The sequence below is a fragment of the Triticum dicoccoides genome, chromosome 4A (assembly GCF_002162155.2).
Source record: "Triticum dicoccoides isolate Atlit2015 ecotype Zavitan chromosome 4A, WEW_v2.0, whole genome shotgun sequence".
Classification (NCBI taxonomy): domain Eukaryota; kingdom Viridiplantae; phylum Streptophyta; class Magnoliopsida; order Poales; family Poaceae; genus Triticum; species Triticum dicoccoides.
In genome coordinates, this window is record NC_041386.1 from 745,499,592 (window position 1) to 745,511,699 (window position 12,108).

Consider the following 12,108-nt stretch of genomic DNA (forward strand, 5'->3'; position numbering starts at 1 on the left):
AAACTATATCATGGATTCCATGAACAAGAAAATATACGGCTTTCTGACAGCAGCATAGAGCAACATACATGGTTGAAATAAAAAAAATCATGGTGCTCCTCATTCTCGGGTATAGCATACAACAACATATAGCATATACTCCCTCCTCTCAAAATATTTGAAGTTCCAGGTTTATCCTAAGTGAAACTTCTTTTTATGTTTGACCAATTTTTTAGAAAGAAATGGTTATATCTATAACATCAAATACATTTTTTCCGAAAAGGAGGTTATTCCCCGGCCTCTGCATCAGAACGATGCATACGGCCATAATAACATCAAATATATACAGTATGAAAATATATGTTATGATGAATCTAATGAAGCTAATTTAGTGTTAAATGTGGAGTGTTGTTTCTTTGGTCTTCTTAAGCATATATATCCGAATTTTGAACTTAGTCACCTGATATTGCGTATATTTGATGCATCTTCTTGTCCGTCTTTACGCAACCTCAACCAGCTGCAGGTAGGTGCATCCAGTCTCATCATCTTGCGCCCCTCTTATACTTGGATGCTTCTTGAGTTGCTTGTTGCATCCCTACAGATTTATTTTTCAGCTTATTGCTAGAGCTCTGTTTACCTGTTAAATTATTTTGGTAACAATTAACCTGACCTCACATTTACCGATATAGATTCAACTGAATTCTATAATGACACTTTTAGATCTGAAAAAGGGATTAAACACCACTTGCTAAGTAGTTTGTTCATTTTGAACCGGACATGTATTTATTTACTAGCATGTACATGAATTTCTGCCATTGTAAGGATGTTAAGATAGTATGTATTCCTCCGAGGAAACAATTCGGTACATTTATTTTTTTCCTGTGGCAAATTTCATTATGAAAGGTATTTAATTGACGGGTATTCCATGAAACATCAAAATTGCATATTTTATCTAGAAAGAAGTTTATATGCGGACTTTTTTTGGCAAACATGAGGGTGCGGGTGAGAGGGTTGCAAATAAAGATGGGAACTTGGTTTCTCTAGAAGTCTTGTTTGCGCATATCATTATTGAGGGAATTTTTATAGGAAAATATGGACAAAGGTGAAGCTAGTGAGTCCTGACATGCAAACCGTCGAGTGCTCTCAGCAACTGTAGGAAGATAAATGCATGGTCAATCCCTGGGATCTTTCACATACTGTAAAATATAGTGTTTTCTTCGGGATATAATTGAGTAGCTCTCAGCCTTTCAGTTTTGATTTGCTTCTCATCCCAACTTTGTCCAGAACTACATCAAATTAGGCTTTTAAACGACAGCAGTGGTGTTGTGATCTCAATTTTACAAGCATTATCTTCTTACTTATTCTTGTATAAATCTTAAAATAGTTTATCTTATTTTTTATTTACGTAGACCAGGGTTTTATTACATCACTGGACATTGTGTAGCAGTTCCAGCTTGGCTTCCTGACACAGTATATTGCCAATAGGTACGCATGTACTTTTTTCAATGCTTGAGTTCATGATATCTATTGACATAAAACAAGTACAAGGTCAAAATAAAATAATGGTTTATTTTGAGAGAGTGGATTTGAACGTGCAAGATCAGGTGCTTGAGCTTAGCATTTACATGTGCAAGATGACAACTCGTGCGTTGCCGCGGAATTGGATATTTAACATGAAAAGTTGAGCATGCCACAATTAAATGCAATGTGATCTAAAAACCAATTGGAATGCACTAATGTATGTTGCATGGAAGAGGATTCTCATGTGTAGATTGGGTGAATGCTAGTGGATCAAGCTAGTAAATTTAACAACTACAACATTATTTATGATGTGGAAGCATGCATGTTGTGGTAATTAGAAGTAGTGGGGATCACTCTCTTCGGTATGTAGAATACTTGTACATCTTGAAGAAACAATCCCCAAAAAATCCATTAAAGTTTCAGAAATTCTTTAAATGCATAAGTATCCAAAGCATAAACATAGGCACCCACGATTGCAATGCACATTTACATTTTCTTATTTCATCGAAAAAGATCAAAGTAGAATACTTGGAATTATGTTTCCTTGCATATTGGTTGGTGTGCAAATGCTTTACTAGGGACAATGTTGTTCTACAATTACACAAATGTTGTCATATGGTAGTTCTACATGCAATTATGCTATATTAGGAAAATTTCTTAATGATATTGTTGAAAGTGCATAGTGTGAAATGGTTTCCACAGAAGATACATGGATCATGAGGTCTTGGAGCATATAATTGATGGAAGACAGAGGCCCAAAGATCTACCATTTTCACTTTTGAAGGATATCACAGAAAATTTTTCTGACGATAGAGAAATTGGCCATGGTGGATTCGCAACAGTTTATCTGGTAAAGTTATTTGTTTATATAATTTAGGTATATGCCATTCAAAAATCTCATTTGTAGTTGTTGTGCCGGCTTGAACAGTCCTCGTGTTATCCAACTATGTTAATACTCGAAGTTGCCAGATAGTAAATAACTAAATATATATCACAGTATATATAGATGTTACATACAACTCCAAGGTACCATACAGTTTTAGTGGTATATAGTATGTACTGAAGCTAATAAATCAGGCAAACTCTGTGTGTCACGGGTACAAGAATGTGTGCATGCCTTGATAGGGAAAATGTTTATCACCTTAAGTTGGCCCGGGAGGCTCATCTTTTTCCAAGCATGTGCATGTGGTGGCACGATTGTAGTGTATTTCCATTAGGTGCCAGTATTTTTTGTTCTCCCAGAAACATATGTGTCTACTGGGTGAGTGGGTGTTGCATACAACACCTTCTAATCAGCTAAACATTCTTCAAATGCTCACAAGAGAAGCTAAACAGGGTGTGCTCCAAAACGGGAAAACCATTGCTGTAAAAAGGATAAGGAGCAACCATTCGATCAATGAGACGTTATTTCGCCGTGAAGTTGACACCCTGTTGAACATTGAACATGAAAATGTGGTACGGTTTCTTGGCTTTTGTGCTAGCACAAATCAGATAGCCATAAGAATTCAAGGACTAAAAGAGCATATTTACGCCGAGGTAAGAGAAAGATTGCTATGTTTTGAGTATATCAGCAATGGAAGCCTACGAAAATATATTACTGGTACGTCATTGCTTGCATCGTTTATCATTAATTACTTTTTTAACTTACTTATGACACATTTTATCTGGTAAAGAAGTGAGATAGACAAGAACACAATAATGAGGGTAATTTATTAACTATGAAATCTGTATCATGCATAAATCAAATGTTTGAAATTTTCTTGGCTCCATGATACTCTTTCCGTTATGTAGATGAATTACGGGGACTTGAATGGAACACACGTTATCAAATAATTAGAGGCATTTGTGAAGGTTTGTATCATCTACACAAGGAAAAGCAAATATATCATATGGATATGAAACCTGACAATATACTACTAGACAATGATATGATGCCGAAAATCACGGATTTCGGTTTATCAAGACTTGATGAAAAGTCACAAACTATGAGTGAAGAGCGTCTTGGAACACTGTAAGTCCATCAAAATAACCGAGTTTCATGAGATTTACACTAACATTTTCGGATGCTATAATGCATTGGAGTATTGTCCTTCTATGTAGAGGATATTGTGCTCCTGAATACCTACGCCAGGGAAAGATGTCATTCAAATCAGACATGTACAGTCTAGGCGTTATAATTATTGAGCTGGTGACAGGACAAAATGCGCCCCCCAATAAGAATGACAATGTAAGAGGGTTTGATCACGCCATGCAAGTAATCTCTTTTTAGAAATATCATTTCGATTCCACATATTTGTTACCTTTTTGTGACTGATCCTTCTTAATTTGCTTATTATGTATTGGAGACAATGCATATTTTGTTTTTTTTTCGAATAGACATGCATATTTAGTTAAATAATAAATAGTGGAAGCTGCCGCATCCTGGATTCCTCGACTCCTTAAACCACTCTCGCTCTCTCCTTCATTCTCTAAAATGTATAGTTTACCACATTAGATTACTTATATGTGACACTGGCGGATTTACGAAGTACCCACACACAGAATTTATCAACAACAAAATTACTACGCGGGTTCTTTTCTTCTTAGGAAACATAATTTGTGGACCTGGTTTTTTATGAGACAACGTCAAGAGGATAGAGAGCTCCAGCACATTCATATATTAGAAAGACTGGCATAGTTTAATAGGTAACTAGGTCAGAAACTATAGAGCATATTAGATTAAAAGACGACCATGCAAAACCCTGACAAACAAGGACAATCACCTAGTGCTAAGCTAGGCCCGGAGCGTCATCCAACACATAGGAACACCAACAACCTGATGCCACCAGCTTGTTTGCTGACCTCCACTGCCAAAGTTGATCTCCATCCACGGGGAGTTGTGAGTAGGTTCTTCTGCAACAACTCCAAGGAGAAAAAAACACATGTGGGCACCATAGTTGCCAGCATTGACACCAGTTGACTTATTATTTCTCCTCGGCCGTACACGAACACCCTACTCAACATTGGTAGGGTCTGGCCACACCAATGGTCATGTCTTTCCCCAGATCCAACATCCTCCTACATGGGAGATGATGATGGGAAGGGTAGAAGCACTGGGCTGTTGCCCGAGGTGCCATCCACATGGTTAATGCGGGTCCTTGGGTGGCGCCAACGAATGGGTCCTTGGGCTCCTCTATCATCTCCTACCCAAGATCTGATGTTTCCCACATGGGGAACCATGATGGTTGGGCGATGCGGTTGATAACGGTGACGCCAGTGGCGTCCACCAATGACGCTGTTGCTTCTACGTGAGGTCGTGTCTATGCCGACTGTGGGAGTATGGAGTGGCGTCCACGCATTGATGGTGTTCCGGTCAAGGAATAGTGAGGGCAGGTGCGAGCACAAGCAAGGTGGCCTGCGTTTTCTTGGTAAATGACCACTAACCAGCATGTTTTCTCCGGTGATGCTAAAAATAGTTTCCACTACCTTATATCCGCTGACAGGTGCAAAACCAAGAGCGCCGGATTTGGACATGTATGGGTGATGTATGAATCTTCTATATCTGAATAACTAGCACCCACTACTAGATTTCTCTTCACATGTGTGCTTCCATGTCACCTCAATAATTGGTAGTTGTCCGATTGAAATTGTTTGACATCAAAAGTAATGCATGTACTCATAAGTTAATTCTTTGCATTAGTATATCCATGCAAAGGATGCCAGCTAATAAGTCATGCATGATTTTCAGTCACAAGTTAATTTTGCACTAAATTTTGTGTGGTCACGGAAGGTATAGGTCAGTAGTAGCTTTTACAATAATCTTATCTCTATTTTTGATAAAGGGCATGTTTTAATTACTCATGGCATTGCATCAAAAGAATACAAGCATCATGAGTATACACCTGCCTTTCCATAACCAGGGTGCACACAACCAACTACAGTGCACATACACAGAGAAAAGCAAGAACCTCAAGAACCATCTACAACAAGCACCACCGATGACTAGCACACAAACCATGGAAAAGTTTTTCAACAATGACGCCTCCATAAAGGGAATGATACTCGAGCGTCGTCGCCATCAGATCCGCCACAAAGGGTATATCTTGGGTTTTCACCCAGAAGAAGAGGTCCGGGCAGACTCCAGACAATGCTTCCAACAAGGGAATGATGTGGAGCATCACCATTGCCAGGTACAGCCAGTAGAGGTCAAACCTAGAGCTTTCACACCGAAGCTCAAGACCCTGTGCTAATGAGCATCACCAAACTTAAGTTACCGTGTACTGCCACCCCTACTTTGATCGTGATGCTTCAACATCCGTACACACTCCCAGTCCTGACGTGGACTACCTAACTGTACATACCATGTACACGAAAGCAGATCAGAGCATACTACCAGCATCAACAAAGTCAACAACGCCGCCAAGAGGCTCAAATTATCATTAGTGATTGGATGCAGGCTACAAACATAAATTCGTCTTTGCCGCTAAGACCCGCATGGGGCCATCCGGCAGCCCATGTTGTCTTCATCGAACTCAAGGGGCAGCAGTTCAGGACAGGACACTGAGCATCCAGGTAGGTGGAACTAGCAGGGATGTCTGGTCGGAGCCCGAACACCAATCATTTGCCGCCACGTGTGATGCCCACATCACCCAACCACTCCCGCATGCATCATGCTGTCGCGAACGTGCATGAAGCCGAGCATCCGTGTGCGACACTTTCGCCGATCCACCATTGTTGCACAACTTGTTTTCGCCAGTAACATGTCTCGCGAGATGCCTCTACTATGGGGTAGGTGTGCGGTCTGCTAAGTGTAAGTTGGTTTTTGAGTTTTAGCGTTTTAGCAAGGGAGAGTGTACGGTTTGGACAAAGTTGTTTTTTAGTTTTTGTATGATCAATAAACCCTACAGTGACGTAGCCAAACTGCTGCCAATCTATGGGACCCAGCCATAACCGTGTCTGCAATAGTAATAGTGAATCGAGCCAACCGAATTTGAGAAATACTAGAAAAGCTTACAAACGTAGAAACCACCGCCCCATTATGCTTCAACGACCACTAGAAAAACTTACGAACGTAGAAACAATTTTTTTTATACAAATCAACAATACCCAGAAGCATGAACCAGTATCCACACCTTCTCTACGTCATGCAGGGATAAAATCCATTTGTATGGTCATCCACATTTATCTCTAGCACCACTTTCTATGTATCAATCATTCTAATCCCTCACTCTCTTCAAACAAACAAAGCCGGATGCTCAGTTCGGGAAAAGGTTTACGAGTGGGTGATGATGTTGGGAACTAGAATGTTCTCATCTTGTTTTCTTTGCATTGATCCTAAGCACCAAACCCATTGCCTCGTCTAATTTTGTCTAATGGAGAGGGGCCGTGTCCAGGGTCGATTACGGTCATCTTCTTGACACTTGAGGTTGTTTCATTAAACAACTGACTTATTCTATATTGCATTTGTGGAATGACAGGCACTTCGGAGATGGAGGAATAGATGGAAGAAAACAGGGAAGGAAACACAGTTGGCTTACCAACAAGTAGCAAAATGCCTCGAAATTGGGTTACTATGCCAGGAAATTGACCCATCCAAACGGCCTTATATATGGCAAATGATACATGATGTAAGAGAAATTGATGGTCCTAATGAAAAAATCAGCAATGCATATGAGCATACATTTGAACAGGTAAGCTTGTATGCTCCCTGGGCCTTATTACTTAACTTTGGACTACTTACCTTCTATCTTTCTTCGTCTTGTAACACACACACACACACAGACACACACATATAATATGCACTCCTACTCTTTATTGCAGATAAGCCCTTGCATAGAAGATGGCATGCTTGGAATTGAGCCACTCGAACTACATTTTCCTTTTGCGCTTAACAAACAGATGTCTTGTGCACTTTCGCTAACCAATGAGACAGACTCTTACATTGCCTTCAATGTTGAAAATACAAGCCCCCTGTCATACTGCACACAACCGCAGAAAGGCATTATGCCACCACAATCAAAGTGTAATGTTGACATAACATTGCAGCTACAGGGCAAGGCACCAGGATATATGCATCGTGCCAATGAACTTATTGTATGGAGCACCAAAGTGAATGATTGCCTTATAGTTGAGGATATAACTACAAACATGTTCATTAATGAGGCGGTCAATGTGGTTGATGAGGTGAATTTGGATGTTTGTTTTGACGCCAGTGAGCTACAAGAAGCAAGTAAGAAATCCAGTGAGGTGAGTTATCTAAGAATACTAACTTGCAAAGCTGTGTCTATTCAATTAGTATCCAATGCAAATGATCTTTTATTGTAGTCAGAGTGCCAAATTTATAAACATTCAGATCAAACTATACTTGCTATTTGTAGTAAAAACTGGGGAGAGATCACTTTCTTCAACAAATAAAAGACGTCCAAACCTAATTGATTTTAAATTTATTTTAATATTGCAATATAATCAGTAGATTAGGCTTGCACACCTATTCATTTTTCATTTCATGACGAATTAACTCAATATTAGAAAAATATTGTTGACAATTCAGAATTTTGTTTGTTACAAGTCACACCAGTTTTTTGTGCGTGTGTGTGTGCGCGCGCACGGGCATCTGCAGATGATACAACCACCGAGACAGAGGGTGAGATCACTAAACTAAGAAAGAAAACTTATTTGCAGAAGCTATTTCTACTTAATTATCGGCTAGCACATATGATAATTTTGTGTAATGAATAATGGTGCTAGTAAGAGTGACAATATGACAGAAATTTAACAGAAAGGGCAATGACGGCATTTGAGGTCTGATATTTTGAGTAAAGTAAATTTTCACTCGACCACAATAACTGTAGTTGTTCCTTCAAAACAAAATAACTGTAGTTGTTCATGCAATTATGGTTGCCGTCTTCCTCCCCCTACACCTCCATGACCAGCACCATCCAAACCACCTCGCGCGTCGAGAGTCCCGAGACCGAGCGGCACGGGCGGTGAACTTGATCCGCCGTAGCCGGCCCTGACTACCATTCCTCTCCTCCTCCTCGTCACCCGAGGAAGCTGCCAGCCGAAGACTGCGTGGAAGACGGTGGCGGCGGAGCTTTTCTTGTGGTTGGCTCCATCTCACGCGATGCCGTTGGAGTTTTTCAAGGGTTCTCATGGCGAGTGTGTTGGCGAATCCCATGCGGCGGCGGCAGAGTCAGATGCCTCCGCGGTGCCAGATTCGGGGAGGCGTCCTCGTGGGGACGGCCTGGGCTCCGCCCGGCGGTTGCAGCCGGCCTTCTCGGCCGCGGCTTGTCGTCCACATGCTGCATGGTGCCGACTGGAGACACGGAAGGTGGTTTCAGGCAACGGTGTGCTCGGATTCAATCCGGATGATGCGGCGGCTAGCCGGGTTAAGGCATGGGAGGGTTGGATCCTCGTCCCTCTCCCATGGGACCCTTACACCCTGATCTGCAGCAACTGGGAGGGCGCCCGGATGTGGACCGCGGTGGTGAGGTGCTAGCTTTTCACGCGTGCGGTGGCTGGCCGGCGGTGGTACGGTCCACAGCTTGATAGTGATGAGTCAGATCTGACCGGCTGGATGGTGGTGACTGCAATACGTATTGTAGTTACTTCCTACAGCTCCACGACGGTGGTAGTTATCCAAAGATCTTTGGGATGGTTCATCTTTTCTGGTCTGATGGTTGACTTGCACGACGAGATACAAAATACGGACAGCGGCTTAACGCAGAAGGATGGTTGTGCAGTGGCGACTGTCGTGTTGCATGTAACTACTGGGATAGCGGAAAAGTGGTGATGACATCACCTGAGTGACTTTATTGGTGGTGCTATTTGAGCACCCAGTCTTGATCTCCGGGGCGAAAGCCTAGGCAGACCCCGAGTGATTATGCCTGGCAATGGCGATGTGTTTATTACATCGTTACCTTGTTGAAGGCATTGTTCGGATATGCTCGGACCGATTTCTTCAGAGTGAAAACCTAGAATTTGGCCTTATGGTTGGATCCAGTGAAGGCGGTGCTTGAGTGTTGCTCCCTTCTTGAAGGCGTTGCTATTGAAAAACCTTGTCGTCCATGTGCTGTAATGAGATGGATAGTACGGATATGGTCATTGAAGAGGTGTCCCATCCCTCACCTCCCGTCCCTCCCGTCCCTCCCCCGTGAGGCAGTGCCGCCCCGCACCGGGGAGCCCCCGCCCTCGTCCTACAGCCTCGCCCCTCCTTCGCTCCCCTCCGCCACCGTCGCCCGAGGCGTCACAGGGCAAAGCCCTTGTGGCGTGGCGGCGGCGGCGGTTTCTTCTCGGATCTCGATCTGGTTGGGAGGCGGCGCTCCTCTCTGGCCAGATCGGTGGCGGTGGCGCAGATTGGCGGCGACATGGAAGTGGTACGGCGGCGGCGGGGGAGGACGGCACCAGCAACGGCGGATCTGGCCTTGACTCATGTCGGGCTAATTCGTTGTGCTACCGATCTCAATCGCCGTCGGCAGGGCACTGCTCCTGGACTTGATCTGCAACACGGGGATGTCTGGGGCGCCGTCCCTAGGCTTGGTGGTGGTGGCCTTCTTCTTCGTCGGAGTTGGTCGGCCGGCTGGTTGTGCTCGCATGGTCATGCAGTGACCGGCGGCTTGGCCGGTCGGCGACGGCGGAATTGGCCGGTGGCAGCGGCAAAGTTCCGTATGGATCCCGGGGCGGCGGCCCAGGAGGGTGGAGGCCGGTGAAGCTCGGGCTTCCCGCGGTGGCATGGCGTGGTGCAGTCCCTGTCCAAGGCGGATCTGTGACGGTGATCTGCTATGGATTGGTTCGGATCAGAGACGACAACGAGCGCGCGGGATCCTTCTTGGCGGCTCTCGCGGCGTGGCGAGGCGGGGTGGGATCCCTCCTCCTAGGCTCCAGTGGTGGCACACTCGGGCAGTGGCCGGTGCGCCAGGGGTCCCATGGTGGCACTATTGCCGCGGTTGGTCGTCGGATCTAGGCGGCTGGATCTGGGGCTTTGAAGGCGGTCGAGACGGTGCATAGGTTATTGGGTGGACTTCTTGGGATGGATCTGGGTGAAAACCTGATCTTCGGTCGATGGCCGGACACGGTGATGACGATGCCCTTATCATCATTTCCTTCATGAAGGCATCATCGAGGTGAAGCTCCCAACTCCACTCAATACCTCGGGGGAAACCCTAGATCAGCTGATCGGATGTTGGCGGCAATCATGTGTCGTAACCCCCTTGGGGGCGGCATTCTTGGAGGTGCACCCGGCTTCGCGGGACCAGTGGACGGCTTCTTTGGTGGAGCAGTGCTTCATCCATACATTGATGGCGACGGATCTGGACGGCGTGGCGCAGTGCAGATTCATAGTTCGATGTGGGAGGATGGACTCGCGCAGGAGGACGACGCTGTTTGGCGTCGTGGTGGCGTCGATGGCTGAGAGACCTGGCACGATAGATGAAACAGTACATCTCTGAAGATGGACCCGTGGCAGGTGTCTGCGGCGGCCCCATACCCGGCAGGCATCCTGGTTGAGGAGTGCGCCGGACTGGTAGGTGCCCCATACCAGGCAGGCGTCCTGGTTGGGACCTCAGGTCTTAGATGTTTAGCTTTGGCTGCGATGTCTGTTTGGTATTAGGCCCAGACTATCAGCGCCCCTTCATCAACTGGATAGGTGTAACGACAGTTGTTGCTTAGACGGTGGCTTCACTCTTATTGTTGTATGACTTTGTTAGGTCTTGTGAGAATAATTAATAAAGTGGCCGCATGCATCGCCCATATGCAGAGGCCGGGGGTCATCCTCCTTTTCTAAAAAAATGGATATGGTCATTGTTGTAGTTTGCCGATCGTAGATTTTAATTGCGTTGTGGCTTTTTCCTTTTTTCTCCTCGCTTACCCATAGCTTTGGTCTTATATGACTCTGCTAGTTGTCGGCAGGTTTTTGTGTGTGTAAGTTAGTGTTAGCTGTGTTCATCCTAGATATACAGAGGCCAGGTGTGTGCCATTCAGTTATGTATCTTCTTGATACTCCATTTTAAGCAAATAAAATTCATCCTGTATCGTAAAATGCAATTATGGTTGCACATGGGACGCATGGGGTGGGGAACCAAGCAAATCTGAACCTCTAGTTGCGTGTGCAACTGTTGCACTTCGGGTGTAGGGTGGGGCATCGTGTAAGAAAACAAAGAAAAAGATAGGTAAAATAAAATAACAACGTGCAACTTTTTTTTAAACATCCTTTGTCAACACGGATGCAGACACTTATACATACGCATATACACTCACCCTATGAACGCACGCACTAACACCCTACTCCTATGAGCACCTCCAAGAAACCAAGCCGGCACGAGATCTTATGATTTATGAAGTCAACACAGTCGTCTTTGTAGCCGGCGAGAACATCTCCTCCCACTAAATGCACATCGCTGAAAATCTTTGAAATGAATTCAGAAAAATATGAGCACCATTGCCAAGTCCAAAGCTGAATTACTAGAGCTAAACTTTTTAAGAAGATTTGAAAGAAAATCATATCTTAGTTAAAAAATACTTGTCATGACAGGGACAGTTTAAACAAATACTTGCCATGTATGCAAGTACGTACTAAACATGGTGATTTGAGTGAACTTAACTTACAATCCCACCTTGCACAAAAATGTATAA

The 12,108-nt window shown here is 44.2% G+C and overlaps 1 protein-coding gene across 1 annotated transcript; it reads left to right on the forward strand.

The window, feature by feature from the left end:
• Window positions 1–2,209: 2,209 nt before the first annotated feature.
• LOC119284420 (putative receptor-like protein kinase At4g00960) lies at window positions 2,210–7,803 on the forward strand. Its single transcript, XM_037563547.1, has 7 exons — window positions 2,210–2,350; window positions 2,836–3,100; window positions 3,292–3,351; window positions 3,421–3,511; window positions 3,601–3,727; window positions 6,957–7,169; window positions 7,300–7,803. Exons 1-7 carry the CDS (start codon window positions 2,210–2,212, stop codon window positions 7,801–7,803), a joined length of 1,401 nt encoding a protein of 466 aa, XP_037419444.1.
• Window positions 7,804–12,108: the final 4,305 nt, after the last annotated feature.